Source organism: Bombina bombina, chromosome 2 (assembly GCF_027579735.1).
Source record: "Bombina bombina isolate aBomBom1 chromosome 2, aBomBom1.pri, whole genome shotgun sequence".
Taxonomy (NCBI): Eukaryota; Metazoa; Chordata; class Amphibia; order Anura; family Bombinatoridae; genus Bombina; species Bombina bombina.
Window position 1 is genome coordinate 1147056841 of NC_069500.1, and position 17694 is coordinate 1147074534.

General features: G+C 40.5%; 1 protein-coding gene across 5 annotated transcripts in view; it reads left to right on the forward strand.

Annotated features, from left to right (window-relative positions):
* CLCN3 (chloride voltage-gated channel 3) overlaps window positions 1–17694 on the forward strand; it is a 294065-nt gene that overhangs the window by 90520 nt on the left and 185851 nt on the right. Inside the window, exon 1 of one of the 5 annotated variants that reach the window (XM_053703821.1) lies at window positions 7120–7391. The exons of 3 other annotated variants lie outside the window; for them this stretch is intronic. In XM_053703821.1, the coding sequence (XP_053559796.1) occupies window positions 7313–7391 (79 nt within the window). In that variant the 5' untranslated portion in view covers window positions 7120–7312. Of the gene's footprint in view, window positions 1–7119; window positions 7392–17694 lie in introns of those variants that run through there. One more of the 5 variants, XM_053703823.1, reaches the window with a different exon arrangement.

Consider the following 17694-nt stretch of genomic DNA (forward strand, 5'->3'; position numbering starts at 1 on the left):
GAGGAAGATGATTTTAGCAGACAGTAACTAAAATCGATTGCTGTTTCCACATAGGACTGTTGAGATGAAGTAACTTCAGTTGGGGGAAACAGTTAGCAGACTTTTCTGCTTAAGGTATGACTAGCCATATTTCTAACAAGACTGTGTAATGCTGGAAGGCTGTCATTTCCCCTCATGGGGACCGGTAAGCCATTTTCTTAGTCTCAAACAGAATAAAGGGCTTAATATGGGCTATAAAACTGGTAGACATTTTTATGGGCTAAATCGATTGCTTTATTTGGACATTTTATACATGTTTATGCTGATAATTCACATTTATAAACTTGGGGAACGTTTTTTTAACGGCAGGCACTATGTTAGACACCTTTTCCAGTCAGGGAGGGCCTTACCAGTTGTAGGCTGAGCCTCATTTTCGCGCCATTACTGCGCAGTTGTTTTTGAGAGCAAGACATGCAGATGCATGTGTGAGGATCTGAAAGTAGCTGGAAAAGTTTCTAGAAGGCGTCATTTGGTATCGTATTCCCCTCTGGGCTTGGTTAGGTCTCAGCAAAGGCTGTAGCTGGGACTGTATAGGTGTTAAATTTGTAAACGGCTCCGGTTCCGTTATTTTAAGGGTTAAAGCTCTGAAAATTGGTGTGCAATACTCTTAATGCTTTAAGACACTGTGGTGAAATTTTGGTAATTTTTGAACAATTCCTTCATACTTTTTCACATATTCAGTAATAAAGTGTTTCTGTTTAAAATTTAATAGACAGTAACGGTTTTGTTTTAAAACGTTTTTTGTGCTTTATTGACAAGTTTAAACCTGTTTAACATGTCTGTGCCTTCGGATAAGCTATGTTCTATATGTATGAAAGCCAATGTGTCTCCCCATTTAAATTTGTGTGATAATTGTGCCATAGCGTCCAAACAAAGTAAGGACAGTACTGCCACAGATAATGAAATTGCCCAAGATGATTCCTCAAATGAGGGGAGTAGACATGATACTACATCATCTCCTACTGTGTCTACACCAGTTTTGCCCACGCAGGAGGCCCCTAGTACATCTAGCGCGCCAATGCTTATTACCATGCAACAATTGACGGCTGTAATGGATAACTCCATAGCAAATATTTTATCCAAAATGCCTGCATATCAGAGAAAGCGCGATTGCTCTGTTTTAAACACTGAAGAGCAGGAGGGCGCTGATAATTGTTCTGTCATTCCCTCACACCAATCTGAAGTGGCCATGAGGGAGGTTTTGTCAGATGGGGAAATTTCAGATTCAGGAAAAATTTCTCAACAAGCTGAACCTGATGTTGTGACATTTAAATTTAAATTAGAGCATCTCCGTGCACTGCTTAAGGAGGTGTTATCTACTCTGGATGATTGTGACAACTTGGTCATTCCAGAGAAATTATGCAAGATGGACAAGTTTCTAGAGGTTCCGGTGCACCCCGACGCTTTTCCTATACCCAAGCGGGTGGCGGACATAGTGAATAAGGAGTGGGAGAAGCCCGGCATACCTTTTGTTCCCCCCCCCCCCCTATATTTAAGAAATTATTTCCTATGGTCGACCCCAGAAAGGACTTATGGCAGACAGTCCCTAAGGTTGAGGGGGCAGTTTCTACTCTAAACAAGCGCACTACTATTCCTATCGAGGATAGTTGTGCTTTCAAAGATCCTATGGATAAAAAATTGAAAGGTTTGCTTAAAAAGATTTTTGTACAGCAAGGTTACCTTCTACAACCCATTTTGTGCATTGTTCCTGTCACTACAGCAGCGTGGTTCTGGTTCGAGGAACTAGAAAAGTCGCTCAGTAGAGAGACTCCATATGAGGAGGTTATGGACAGAGTTCACGCACTTAAGTTGGCTAACTCTTTTATTTTAGATGCCGCTTTGCAATTAGCTAGATTAGCGGCAAAAAATTCAGGGTTTGCAATTGTGGCGCGCAGAGCGCTTTGGCTAAAGTCTTGGTCAGCGGATGTATCATCCAAGACAAAATTGCTTAACATCCCTTTCAAAGGTAAAACTCTATTTGGACCAGAATTGAAAGAGATTATCTCAGACATCACTGGGGGAAAGGGCCACGCCCTTCCTCAAGATAGGCCTTTCAAGGCCAAGAATAAGTCTAATTTTCGTTCCTTTCGCAATTTCAGGAACGGACCGGCCTCTAATTCTGCATCCTCTAAGCAAGAGGGTAATGCCTCACAGCCCAAACCAGCCTGGAAGCCTATGCAAGGCTGGAATAAGGGTAAGCAGGCCAAGAAGCCTGCTGCTGCTAACAAAACAGCATGAAGGAGTAGCCCCCGATCCGGGACCGGATCTAGTAGGGGGCAGACTCTCTCTCTTTGCTCAGGCTTGGGCAAGAGATGTTCAGGATCCCTGGGCACTAGAAATAGTTTCTCAGGGTTATCTTCTGGAATTCAGGGAACTACCCCCAAGGGGAAGGTTCCACATGTCTCACTTATCCTTAAACCAAATACAGAGACAGGCGTTCTTACATTGTGTAGAAGACCTGTTAAAGATGGGAGTGATACACCCAGTTCCAATAAAGGAACAAGGAATGGGATTTTATTCCAATCTGTTCGTAGTTCCCAAAAAAGAGGGAACTTTCAGACCAATTTTGGATTTGAAGATCCTAAACAAATTTCTCAGGGTACCATCGTTCAAGATGGAAACCATTCGAAATATTCTACCCACTATCCAGGAAGGTCAATTTATGACTACCGTGGATCTAAAGGATGCGTACCTACATATTCCTATCCACAAAGAACATCATCAGTTCCTAAGGTTCGCCTTTCTGGACAAACATTACCAGTTTGTGGCCCTCCCATTCGGGTTAGCCACTGCTCCAAGGATTTTCACAAAGGTACTAGGGTCCCTTCTAGCGGTTCTAAGACCGAGGGGCATTGCAGTAGTACCATACTTGGACGACATTCTAATACAAGCGTCGTCCCTGTCAACAGCAAAGGCTCATACAGACATCGTTCTGGCCTTTCTCAGATCACACGGATGGAAGGTGAACATTGAAAAACGTTCTCTGTCTCCGTCAACAAGAGTTCCCTTCTTGGGAACAATAATAGATTCCTTAGAAATGAGGATTTTTCTGACAGAGGTCAGAAAGTCAAAACTTCTAAGAAAGGATTATCTGCAAGTTCTCTAAAGGGACAGATCTCTGCTTTATCTGTCTTACTACACAAAAGACTGGCAGCTGTGCCAGATGTTCAAGCATTTGTTCAGGCTCTGGTTAGGATCAAGCCTGTTTACAGACCTTTGACTCCTCCCTGGAGTCTAAATCTAGTTCTTTCAGTTCTTCAAGGGGTTCCGTTTGAACCTTTACATTCCATAGATATTAAGTTACTATCTTGGAAAGTTTTGTTTTTGGTTGCTATTTCTTCTGCTAGAAGAGTTTCAGAGTTATCTGCTCTGCAGTGTTCTCCGCCCTATCTGGTGTTCCATGCAGATAAGGTGGTTTTGCGTACTAAGCCTGGTTTTCTTCCAAAGGTTGTTTCTAACAAGAATATTAACCAGGAGATAGTTGTACCTTCTTTATGTCCGAATCCAGTTTCAAAGAAGGAACGTTTGTTACACAATTTGGACGTAGTCCGTGCTCTAAAATTCTATTTAGAGGCTACAAAAGATTTCAGACAAACATCTTCTTTGTTTGTTGTTTATTCTGGTAAAAGGAGAGGTCAAAAAGCGACTTCTACCTCTCTTTCCTTTTGGCTTAAAAGCATCATCCGATTGGCTTATGAGACTGCAGGACGGCAGCCTCCTGAAAGAATCACAGCTCACTCCACTAGGGCTGTGGCTTCCACATGGGCCTTCAAGAACGAGGCTTCTGTTGACCAGATATGTAAGGCAGCGACTTGGTCTTCACTGCACACTTTTGCCAAATTTTACAAATTTGATACTTTTGCTTCTTCTGAGGCTATTTTTGGGAGAAAGGTTTTGCAAGCTGTGGTGCCTTCCGTTTAGGTAACCTGATTTGCTCCCTCCCTTCATCCGTGTCCTAAAGCTTTGGTATTGGTTCCCACAAGTAAGGATGACGCCTTGGACCGGACACACCAATGTTGGAGAAAACAGAATTTATGCTTACCTGATAAATTACTTTCTCCAACGGTGTGTCCGGTCCACGGCCCACCCTGTTTTTTTAATCAGGTCTGATGAATTATTTTCTCTAACTACAGTCACCACGGTACCATATGGTTTCTCCTATATTTTTCCTCCTGTCGGTCGAATGACTGGGGTGGGCGGAGCCTAGGAGGGACTATATGGCCAGCTTTGCTGGGACTCTTTGCCATTTCCTGTTGGGGAAGAGATATTCCCACAAGTAAGGATGACGCCGTGGACCGGACACACCGTTGGAGAAAGTAATTTATCAGGTAAGCATAAATTCTGTTTTTTTTTTTTCTTTCGCAATTCAGATAGAGCATGCAATTTTAAGCAACTTTCTAATTTACTTCTATTATCAAATTGTCTTCATTCTCTTGGTGTCTTTATTTGAAAAGCAAGAATGTAAGTTTAGATGCCGGCCTATTTTTGGTGAACAACCTGGGTTCTTGCTGATTGGTGGATAAATTCACCCACCAATAAACAAGTGCTGTCCAGGGTCTGAACCAAAAACTGGCTCCTTAGCTTAGACGCCTTTTTCAAATAAAGATACCAAGAGAATAAAGAAAATTTGATAATAGGAGTAAATTAGAAAGTTGCTTGAAATTGCATGCTCTATCTGAATCACGAAAGAAAACATTTGGGTTCAGTGTCCCTTTAACTTTACTGACTGTGCAATGTTTAGTGCTTCCACAGCTGAGACCAACACTGGCTTTGGTGCATCTCTGGTCCTGGATAGCTCTACATCCATCCATCATCAGCAACTCCACTAGGACCAGGACTATCCTTAGTGCACATTGGGGATTTAGTAGCACTACTGAATGCAACCTTTATAGCACAAGCTGAAGTACAGACAGTAGAAAGCTTCAGGGCCTAACATAGCCCAACCTCAGGGTGCACAGAGGATCAGGACAAGAGGATGGTTACAGTGGAAAAGATTAACAGACCAGGAGTATGCACATCAAAGACAGGTGCCAAGAGTATTCATTCAGGCCATAACCTTTCCATTTAACAATATATTGCAGATGTCCCCTGCTTTTTAACAGGGGCTCCACAACTAGTGTGGAATGCTTCATGTGCCCCTTGGGCTGCCAGTTAGCCATCCCTGTTATATAGTACAGCTACTAATTATTTATATCACATCCACAGACATTTCATTTTAGCAGGCATCAGTGTTGCCAGTTGGTTGGATTTCAAGTCCAATTGGGCTAGGTTTTAAACATGGGCTGCAGGAAGTTATGGGTTTTTGGGCTATTTTAAAGAGGGGGGGGGGGCTTGTTTGTGTTTTTCCCACAATAAATATAGCAATCTTCCATACGGGATTTGCCGTATCAGGGAAGGTCTGGCAACCTATGACCCAGGCGGGCAAGTACTACCCAGTGGTCCAATTATATCAACCCACCCCTTTTAAAATGCTATATTTGATATTACAAGAATGGTAGTGAATCATTGGTTATCATGTGGTCCTTTCTACACATGCATGTAGCGCAGCCCTTAGCTATAGTAATTAGGACCTCTGGGGATTACAGGCTGCAACCCACAGCTAAGGTGCATAGTAAATTGGACGCTGGGCTGGCACAGCTCCGGCAAACAAGTGGAAAAGTTTAGGGATGGACAGCATGGTGGGACTGTATCTACAGCTATAAACATGCTGTAGACAGGCAGACACATTTACATTTATATGGCTTACTGAAACAAAAAAACCTACCAAGCATTGCACCTTCTGCATTGGCCCATATTCCATCACCAAGAGTGGCCAGGGTGGCAATTGCCACTCTGCCTCCTGGCTATGTCTACCCATGCCATATATCCAAAAAAAGAGAAACCCTTTAGTAGACGGTCAACTCCAAAATTGTTATTGTTTAAAAAGATAGATAATCCCTTTATTACCCATTACCCAACTTTTTACCTCTGTGATTACCTTGTATCTAAGCCTCTTCTGACAGCCCCCTTATCACCGCATTTTATTTATTATCTATTGACTTGCATTTTAGCTAATTAGTGCTGTGTTGTGCACAACCCACAGGCGCGAGCACAATGTTATCTATATGGCGCACATGAACTAGCAGTCTCCTGTTGTGAAAAGCTAATAAAAAAGCATGTGATTAGAGGCTGTCTGTAGTGGCCTAAAAACAAGTTTAAATGTTATAAAGTATATTAATATAACAATGTTAGTAATGCAAAGCTGGGGAATGGGTAGTAAATGCATTATCTATAATTTGAAACGATAACAATGTTGGTTTTCACTGTACCTTTAAGGTAAAACACGTTTTGACTCCTTAAACAATTTTCTTGCCCTTGTTGCCTTCCTGGCAGTATTGTTTCCTCTGCCCTTTGTGACTGTAGTTATTCACTGTTAAACCAGTTTTTGATTGGTTGGGCTATAATAATTTTGATGTTTGGCAACAACTGGAAGTCGTGGCTGGTATTTGTATTTTAACAGGTTGCAAAATGTCGAAAGTGCATTCCATTGAAAGAGAGTGCTGATCTGTATCTGTTTTTTTTTTTTTTTAATCTTACACTTCATATATTTTAAATTGCAGCTGTCTATCCATTTTGCAATATTTACCAGTAAGTAACACTATCATTTTATTTGCTTTTGGAAATCTCTTTCAAAGACTCATCTATAACTGTCACGATTTAGTTATATAGCATGTACAATTTCTACCGTTTTATATGCGTATTGCTTTCCTGCAACTACAGATCTGTAAATAGAGTTTAGCTATATCTGAAGCTTTGAATCTTGAGTGTAGTACTTCTATTTTTCACAGCTTGTTGTTGACAAACGAATTGTGTATACTTTACAAAAAACACGGAGGCCTTTTACCTCTTAAATGCCGCGATAAAATGACAGTACTCCGAAATAAAATACTCTTGATAAAATGACACATCGATTTCATGGCCATTGATTAATCGTGTGACAGATGCGATCTCCTGACGAGATTAACAACGTGAAGGTGTGTCGCGTTACTGCTGCCGTGTACAGAGCTGTGCTGTTTCTCTGAGTCACAGCTAGTCTGTAGCCAAGAGCAACCAGCCTGCAATCATTGTTCCTTTGCTGACATCACCGAGGGTGGGTAAAGCCATTCACTGCAAGAAGGCAGTTCTCAGCGTTAGCTCATATTAAACATGGCAGCTTCCCAGCCTGCTGTCAGAGCATGATCCCTGTCAGTGTATTTCGTCTGATTTGACTACATTTCTTCCATTTGTGACCACTATGGATGTTTCTGCAGACCCTTATCTGCCCTACGATGGGGGAGGAGACAGCATTCCTATGCGGGAACTACATAAAAGAGGTATTGTTTTCTATTTAACCCTTTTTGTTTCTGCCTGCAGTATATTTAGTATAGTTTGTATATGTAACTGATGTGCAATACAAGTTTACTACTGTTTGACAATGTGTGATAACTACAACCTGTGCGTTTTCTAGGCGATCCTTTTCTGTATCAAGATTAGCTCTGTCTCTTAATCCACTAGAAGCTATGGGAGTCCATTTTCCAGTTAAATAGCATGACAGTGTCCTTCGTCCTCCCATCCCCCTTTCACCTAGTGCTTCCAAAAAGGAAGTCTTTAGGAAATGCGTGTTATGTGTTGCTAAATGTGGCGATTTCACAGGTTGCACTGCTTTTTATTCTTTGAAAATCTGCATTTTTTTAAAATAAATATTTGAATATCTAGACTGTGATAAAAGTATAGCCTTACACAATCACATTCATTTAAAAAAGAAATCTTTTATTGCAGTTATTATCAGTGTAGCTTCCTTGTACAATGTGCAGACTATAAAAGCAATCACACCTCTTCAGCTTGTAATAAATCATTTACCAGTTGTTCTAATGAAACTGCTTGTAAAGTACACAACTTGTGTGCTCATATGCAGAGAATGGGTTACAGTGGGCTTTTATTTTTCTAATTTAATTAAAGCTTGTGTAACCATTCCAGTGACTTGCACACTATCATTTTTAGATTAAAATCATTTAACTCAAATAAGCCCCTTTTTCATAATACACCCCCTGCATATGGGATGCTTGTTACATTTGTATTGGTGAGCTAAACAGCTAGCTACATATAATTACTTTTCCTTTTGTATTGGCACTTGCAGTGGGTGCTGCAGGACAAATTCTAAATGCATTGCCTAAGATTTAAACTTGCTTTATTTTATTTGCTACATTTATATAACCTGCCGTCCCAGGATTGTCATAAATAAATGTTTACACATTTAACATTTTAAAAAGAAAACAAAAATCAATTATTCGAAAGTGTAACATTATTATAATATATGTGTGCTCCTGTCTTTTTTACTTTGATTATTTTTAATATATATAGCCTTTAACATAATAAAAGATATAAAGTCGGTGCTGAAACTTTCCTCTAATCAAGTAGTCATTGAACTACAAAATGATTATTGCAGATGAGAAAAAAACGAGCAGGCACAAAACTTACTAGTGACTTTTTGCATTTTTTCCCCTGAAATTATATTTCCAAGCAGCACATTTAAAGTGATGGTAAATTTCAGACTTTAAGATTGTTGTAATTAAAGGGACACTCAAGTCCAAATTAAACTTTAATGATTTAGACAGAGCATGCAATTTTAAACAATTTTCAAATTTACTTCCATTAACACAATGCATACAGTATGTGCAAGAATTCACAGAATATATGTAATTGCATTTCCGATTGGCTGATGGCTGTCACATGATACAGGAGAAGTGGAAATAGACATAACTTTGAAATTTGTCAGAAAAAAAAAATCTGCTGCAAATTTGAAGTTTAGATTAAGGTCTTAATTTATCAAGCCTTCTCCTAGTCTTGGACTGTAGGTTCTCACAAAAGAACCTGCAATCCGCATTTATGAAGCAGTGGTCATTGGACTGCTGCTTCTTATCCTCTCCTCCTCCTCTTAGATGGAGAATTTCAATCTTCCCGGTCTCGTCTGACCGGGGAGATTGACGGCTCCTTCCCGCACGTGATTGGCTGTGCGCGGGCAGGCAGCTGTGTTACACAAGAGCGCAAAATAGTGCTGTTGTGCAATGCTGAATTCCGACAACAGAATTTTTTCCCCTCAGAGGTGCTCTGCGACATACAGGGGAGCATATGTACATATGTGGGCAGCTTCTGTTTCTCCGCCTCTTCATTTCTTCTTTTGGCTGGGTTTTGACAGAGAAAGTAGTCCCACCCACACTCTACATAGGCTTCCTACGGGTTTTCAAAGGACTGGACTTCAAGAGTGCCATATGACACACAAATTGATTGGATGTTCATTGGAATTGTCATTAAAAAAAAAAGTTCATCCCACTGGATCAGCATAACATTGTAATAGAAACATTTATTATAGGCACAAATTTAGCCATTTCACTGATAAATAAAAAAAAAAAAAGTGCCCATATATTTTTTTCTTTTTAATTGCAAAGGTTACATATATTTGATTGGCATTCAATTAGCTAAAGTCTATCATCACTTTAATGATCTAATAATAAAGCATTTGCTTTTCAGGGAACTTAAAGTGAAGGTCAATTTTCATCAATGATTGCCCGGTTTTTAAAAATACTTTTAAAAACAGGGGCACTTTCATTGATGAAAATTAACATTGCACTGGATTTGAAGAAATACTTACCTTTTACTCCTGCAAAGCCAGATTGACTATCCCCCTCCTTCCTGCTGTAGACCACAGCAATGACGAAACTGGCTTCCTCCAATCACAGCCGGGCATCACGAGCTTGACGCTCTGGGGTGCAAGCCATGATTGGAGGAAGCCGGTTTTGTCATTTCGGACGTCAGTACAGAGGAACTGAGGCTGAGATCGGCGATCCAGTTTTGCAGAAGTAAAAAGTAAGTATTTCTTCAAATCCAGTGCAATGTAAATTTTCATCAATGGAAGTGCCCCTGTTTTTAAAAGTATTTTTAAAAACCGGGCACTCATTGATGAAAATTGACCTTCACTTTTAAGTAAGAAAAATAAAAAATGTTAACCAGCAGGTACTTTTCCAGTTACAGTACATATTTGAATAATTGTTGAATATAAACCTGAAAGACAGGATTTGGAGGTTTGACAATAAGAATCGCTCCATGGGTAGAATTTAGCATATTGATGTCCTATTTATATTAAATTAACTTGCTTCCTTTTGAAACTGATTACCCAACTTTTTAAAACGCAAACTCTTACTCCTGAGTAATTCCAGTCTCACAATATAATTTATATTGGTACATCTGATCTCTTATTTAGAGGATTATATCATGCACCATTCAAAGTAAGAATGTTTGCAGACATAATTTCATGACTTAGAGCTTTTAGTAAGACGAAATATCATGGGATTTAAACAGTAAAACTTTACTACATTCCAGAAATCTTTACTTTATTAAATTTTATTTTTTACAGCTTGGAAACCAGTATGTTTCAGGCCAGTCCAGTGTTTTCAAGTTTTGTAGCAGATACATATTAAACTGGCAGGTAGCTGTAATGTGGTTTCATTATTATCGATATCCTTTATTTGGTAAGAATCACCATATTTTGTGCATAAACAGTGAGTACATTTAGTGTTTTGTATTCATAACTGTACCATACATATAGTGTTAAAAGATACCATATGAATATTTACTAACGCAGCAGGCGAAACCAGCTGTGATGATCTTGCAATTTTTGTTTATTTTTATCTTTTGTAGGTACAGTCTACTTGAATTTTTGGTTAAACAGGTAGATAACACCTTTTACTACCCATTCACTAGCTTTGCATAACAACATTTAAGATTGCTTGTTTGTAAACCCCTGCAGGCCGTCCCTTATCTTGTACAACAGCCAGACAGTGCTAGTTCATGTGTGCCAAATAGAGAACATTGTGGTCACTCCTGTGGAGCATGATGGTTTCACAGGAACCAGCACTAATTGGCTACAATGCAAGATTGTAAATAGCTAAAAAACAAACTTGCAAAAAAAATTATAATAATAATTGCGATAAGGAACAGTCTGCAGGGGCTTAGGAACAAGTAATCATAGAGGTAAAAATTATATTAATAGTGTTGGTTATGCAAAACTGGGGAGTGGGTAATAAAGGGATTATCTTTCTTTCCTAAGATATGGTGAGTCCACGGCTTGAGTAATTACTGTTGGGAATATCACTCTTGGCCAGCAGGAGGAGGCAAAGAGCACCACAGTGAAAGTGCTAAGTATCTCTCCCTTACCCACAACCACCATCCATTCTCTTTGTCTTCGGTGCATGGAGGTGGTGAAGTTTAGGTGTCTGAAGAAAAATTTTGATTTCATCTACAAGCAAGTTTTGGGGTATAGCCGTATTCCACGTCATTCCTTGCAGTCGGGTAGTGGTGGCTTTAAAGCAGTTAGGAACTTGTAAAGAGGTACTTGCTGCCCTAGTTTAGAAAGCCAGAGTTGGCTACTCTGTTCTTTCTTTTTCAACGGTCTCTGTGAAGAACTGTGTCTTCTCATACCTTGTAACTGACTACATGACGGACAGCGGAGTAGTTAAGTGCTTTTTCTTCCAGTTGGGGAGACCATGCACTTAACAAATTAAGACACTGCTTTTTTATTGGGACATAGCTAATCCTGTTGTATGGGTTACACTGGGGCATGTGTGAGACTAACATTTAAACTCTTAAAAAGAAAGGGTAAAATGTTTTTGTTAGGCTTTATTTTCTAACACATATTTACTTGATAAAACAATTCAAGTTTAAACTGAAAGTAAGGTTGAATTTTCTATTTCAGCAGCTTATTCATTTCCCATTTGCTTTAAAATAAACTGATGCAACATTTTAAACTGTCCGGTTTGAAAAAACGGTTATTTCTAGAACTCATTGTACCAGAAAGCTATTTTTAGTGCCTCTCTGTGTCGCAGCAGTAACTTGAGCTCCGCAGTTGCGGTCACATGACCGGCTTTATTTCATAACGTTTCTGATTAAAAAGTTGTTTTTCTCCATTTCTGGGTGATCCGGTCTTAATTGGTAGCGGTAAGGCACCTCAGTAATTGAGGCGTGGAGTTGCCTGAGGGGTATTTTAGAAGTTTATTTGATGTTTATTAAATGTTTTTTCTTAACTTTTTTTTCTCACATTATTTTAGCTGGGAATTGATCCTAATTTGGGATAAAATTTTAAGTGTATTTTTTCCTTAGCTTATTTTAATTGAATATTAAAATCTTTGAAACTTGTCTGTACAAGTTTATTTACTGTTTCACAACATGTCTGATATGGAGCAAGAGCATACTCTCATGAATTCATACTTATTATGTTTAGATGCACAAATGTCAGCTCCTATGCAATTTTGTTTTTCATGTGTCAAGAAAACCTTGCAAAATAAAGGTAACATTTCTGAGCATGAGCCTAATGTTTCTCAGGATGATGCTGTTAAAATTATTCCTTAGCTTTCTCCTGCTTTGTCCCAAGCCTCAATGGCGTCACATGCAGTGCACTGTGGTTCCTCTATAACTCCTAGTGTAGTTTATTTTAAAGCAGAAATTGCTGCCCAGGTATCTTCAGTGGTATCTGCGGCATTAGCTGCCATTCCCAGATTACAGGGAAAACACAAGAGGAAATCTAGAAATTCAGAAAGTAAGGCGCCTGTCCCCAGTTCTGCTTCCCAAGTTGCCCTTTCTCATAAGTCTGAGGAAGATACATCGAGACTTTCTGAGGGTGAAATATAAGATTCGCACAGTATACTTCCTTCTTCTGAGACTGAGGTGGTATCCTTCAGATTTAAGCTTGAACACCTTTATGCATTGTTAAAGGAGGTTTTAGCTACTTTAGATGACTCCGATACCCCTGTTGTTGGCACTCCTAAGAAATCTAGTAAACTTAATAGTTTCTTTGATGAACCTTCTACTTCAGAGGTTTTTCCTGTGCCGGACCGTGCTAGGGAGATTATCTCACATGAATGGGAGAAACCAGGGGTGTCTCTTTCCCCGTCTCCCATTTTTAAGAAAATGTTTCCAGTCGAGGACTCCATTAAAGACTATTGGTATACTGTACCCAAAGTTGAAGGGGCCATTTCCATTCTGGCTAAGAGAACCACTAGTCCTATTGAGGATAGCTGCTCTTTTAAGGATCAGATGGACAAGAAGCTGGAGGCTTATTTGGAAAATATTTATGTTCATCATGGTCTCTAATGGCAACCTGCAGTGTGTATTGCCACCATGACTAGTGCGGCATCTTATTGGTTCAACCCCTTGTCTGATTCTCTTCAAGTAGAGCCTTCCTTGGATGAAATTCCTTCTTCCAAGCAGGAACAATCCAAGTCTTCTTGGAAACCCAATCAGTCTTGGAACAAGGGGAAGCAATCAAAGAAAGGTTTGCCCCCGATCCGGGATCGGATCAGGTGGGGGGCAAACTTTCTCAGTTCTCTCAAGCCTGGATATGAGATGTCCCAGATCCTTGGACTGTGGCTATAGTATCCCAGGGTTACAAATTGCCTCTGGAAGGACAAGTCTTGAATTTCAGATTCCTTCTCTCAAGATTATCTGCAGACCAGATAAAGAGAGAGGCGTTCTTGAAATGTATTTCAACATCTTTCCTCCCTGGGATTGATAGTTCCAGTGCAGGAACAGGGTCTCGGTTTCTACTCCAACCTATTTGTGGTTCTCAAAAAAAGAGGGAACTTTCAGTCCCATTCTAGACTTGAAGTGTCTAATCAAGTTTCTCAAAGTTCCATCCTTCAAGATGGAGACTATATGCTCAATTTTTCCTTTAGTACAAGAGGGTCAGTTCATGACAACCATAGACCTAAAGGATGCGTATCTACATGTTCCTACATGACCATCACAGATTCCTGAGATTTGCCTTTCTGGACAAACATTTTCAGTTTGTGGCCCTTCCATTTGGTCTAGCCATGGCTCCCAGAATTTTTTCAAAGACAGTGATCCGTTCTCGTGGAATTGCCGTGGCACCCTACATGGACGACATATTGGTTCAGGCGCCATCTTTTCAACAAGCAAAGTCTCACACAGAGATATTTTCGTTCTCACAGATGGAATGTGAATCTAGAAAAAAAGCGCCCTTTCCCCTGCTACAAGAGTAGTGTTCTTAGGGACCATTAAATATTCTCTATTGATGAAGATTTTTCGGACAGAGGTCAGGAAAAAGAAAATAATTTCCTCATGCCTCTCTCTTCAGGCTTCTGCTCATCCTTCAGTGGTTCAATGTATGGAGGTAATAGGTCTGATAGTGGTTTCCATGGACATCATTCCTTTTGCTCGATTTCATTTGAGAGCTCTCCAGTTGTGCTTGCTCAGACAATGGAATGGCGACCATGCGGATCTATCTCAGAGAATAGAGTTAGATCAGTCGTCAAGGGATTCTCTCCCATGGTGGATTTCTCAGGAGATACTGTTTCAGGGCACATGTTTTTGGAGACCTTCCTGGGTGATCGTGACCACGGACGCCAGCCTGCTGGGCTGGGAAGCAGTCTGGAACTCGTTAAAAGCTCAGAGCCTTTGGACTCGGGAGGAGTCGACTCTTCCCATCAACATCTTGGAGTTGAGGACGATTTTCAATGCTCTATTGGTTTGGCCTCAGTTGTCCTCAGCCCAGTTTATCAGGTTCCAGTCAGACAACATAACCTCTGTGGCTTACATCAATCACCAGGGAGGAACTCAGAGTTCATTAGCCATGAAGAAGGTTACTCGGATTCTTCAGTGGGCAGAGACCCACAATTGCTGTCTAACTGCCATCCAGATTCCAGGAGTAGACAACTGGGAAGCGGCTTTTCTGCGCAGACAAACTTTTTATCCCAGGGAGTGGAAACTCCTTCCGGAGGTGTTATCCATCTTAGTCCTCAAATGGGGGGTGCTGGAGTTAGATCTAATGGCGTCCCGTCAGAATGCCCCTCTTCCAAGGTACGGTTTAAGGTCAAGAGATCCGCTGGCTGTTCTGATAGATGCTCTGGCGGTTCCTTGTGTTTTCAGGTTGGCATACCTGTTTCCTCAGTTTGCTCTCCTTCCACGAGCCATTGCTCATATCAAACAGGAGAGGGCGTCGGTGAATCTAATAGCCCCTGCGTGGCCTTGCAGGATCTGGTTTGCAGACCTAGTGGAGATGTCATCTCTCGCACCTTGGAGACTACCTCTGAGGAAGGACCTCCTGGTTCAGGGTTCCTTCCTTCATTCAAATCTTGTTTCTCTGAAGCTGACTGCTTGGAGATTGAATGCTTAATTCTGTCTAATCGTGGTTTTTCTGAGTCTGTCATTGAGACCATGATTCAGGCTCGCAAGCCTGTTACTAGAAATATTTACCATAAGATATGGCATAAATATCTTTATTGGTGCGGATCCAAGGGCTACTCTTGGAGAAGAATTACAATTTCTTAGAATTTTATCTTTTCTTCAGGAAGGCCTGGAGAAGGGATTGTCAGTCAGTACCCTGAAGGGTCAGATTTCTGCTTTATCAGTTTTACTACATAAACGTTTGGCGGATGTGCCAGATGTCTAATCTTTTTGTCAGGCCTTGGTCAAAATCAGGCCTGTCTTTAATTCTGTTGCTCCTCCTTGGAGCCTTAACCTTGTTCTTAAAGTTTTACAGCTGGCTCCGTTTGAGCCGTTGCATTCCATAGACATTGAAGTGGTTATCTTGGAAGGTTTTGTTTCTTGTTGCTATCCATTCTGCTTGAAGAGTCTCAGAACTCTCAGCTCTGCAGTGTGGTTCCCCTTATCTTATTTTTCATGCCGATAAGGTGGTTCTTTGGACTAAGTTATGTTTCCATACTAAGGTTGTTTGTAATAGAAATATCAATCAGGAAATTGTTGTTCCCTCTGTGTCCTAATCCTTCTTGTTCCAAAGAACGTTTGGATGTTGTACGTGCTCCTAAATTCTACTTAAAGGCGACTGCTACTACTCTTTTGGTTACAAAGTATAATTCGTTTGGCTTATGAGACTGCTGGACAGAAGCCTCTTGAGAGAATTATGGCTCATTCCACAAGAGCGCTTTCCTCTTCTTGGGTTTTCAAAAATGAAGCTTCTGTGGAACAAATTTGCAAAGCTGCAACTTGGTCTTCTCTACATACTTTTTCCCCCCAAAATTTTACAAATTTGATACTTTTGCCTCGGCTGAGGCTTCTTTTGGGAGAAAGGTTCTTCAAGCGGTGGTACCTTCTGTTTAGGACTACCTGTCTTGTTCCTCCCTATTTATCCTTGTCCTCTAGCTTGGGTATTGTTTCCTAAAAGTAATTACTCCAAGCCATGGACTCACCATATCTTAGGAAAGAAAAACAAAATTTATGCTTACCTGATAAATGTCTTTCTTTCCGGATATTGTGAGTCCACGGCTCCACCCTTTATTTTAAGACCGTTGTTCTTTTGACTATAACCTCAGGCACCTCTACACCTTGTGTTACTCTTTTTCTCCATTTTCCTTCAGTCGAATGACTGGGGGTTGTGGGTAAGGGAGTGATACTTAGAAGATTAATTTTGGTGCTCTTTGCCTCCTCCTGCTGGCCAGGAGCGATATTCCCAACAGTAATTACTCAAGCCGTGGACTCACCATATCCGGAAAGAAATTTATCAGGTATTGTTGACTAAATTGAACATGTAAGAAGTGTCAATTCTGTGAGTTTTAATTTATTTTTCTCTTGACTATGGGAAACATTGGGACACTGGTTACAAGCATGTTCACACAGCTAAAGCTTATTTTATTATCTTATTAGGGAAATAAAATGACTAAATGACTGTCTTTGTATAACAGATTATGGATTCCTGCCAAGAAGTCACAAGAAGAACATGAAACCTTATCCAACTCATACTTACTATTGCACCTTCTAATTAAAGCATGTGCCACTGAATGTGTTTGTTTCACTGGCTTACTTTTAGGGACATTAAAGTAATTTATTTGTGCAACAGAAATTAACTACGAAAACACCTGCATATCAAATAAATGGTTTAAACCTTTAAAACGGTTTTCCATCTAAAGGGGAGGAGAGTCCACGTCTTCATTCATTATTAGTGGGGAAATAAGAACCTGGCCAACAGGAGGAGGCAAAGACACCCCAGCCAAAAGATTAAATACCTCCCCCACTTCCCTCATCCCCCAGTCATTTGTTGCCTTTCGTCACAGGAGGTTGGCAGAGAAGTGAGGGAAGATTCAGAGTAGTCTCTTATGGAGGGTAGTACTCTTTTGAAATGGGACTGGAGTTTTAAGTAGTCCTGTCGGCCTCTCAGTGAGAGCTTGGGTGAATGTTAGAGTCCGGAGATGCAGGGAGAGTCTTTCTGCGAAACCATCCCAACTCATTTTAACAGCTCCATAAGCAATCAGCGTTGACAAGTTTCGCTGCCTGCTTTCCTCACTCAAGTCAATGTCAGGAGCGATGCTACTACACTGTCACACTTGAGAGGCCGTGTTCCTGTTCCACGGCATAGATTCTGGTAAGATCGTTTCATTTTTTTATACATGTAATGAAAACGCAGAAGACAGGGTCACAGTGTGATACCTTTTTATCTTAACAGAATCAAGAGTTAATATCCCTGATAGCGGGATTATTGAACAGGGTGGGGTCTGTACATGATATTGTTTATTGTGTCATTGCTGCGATATGTGAGAGATGAGGCTCTGTCAATGGGTGGACTTTTAGTTTCATTTCTGGGAGTATTTGCGCAGCCGATTTGGCAAATTTTTC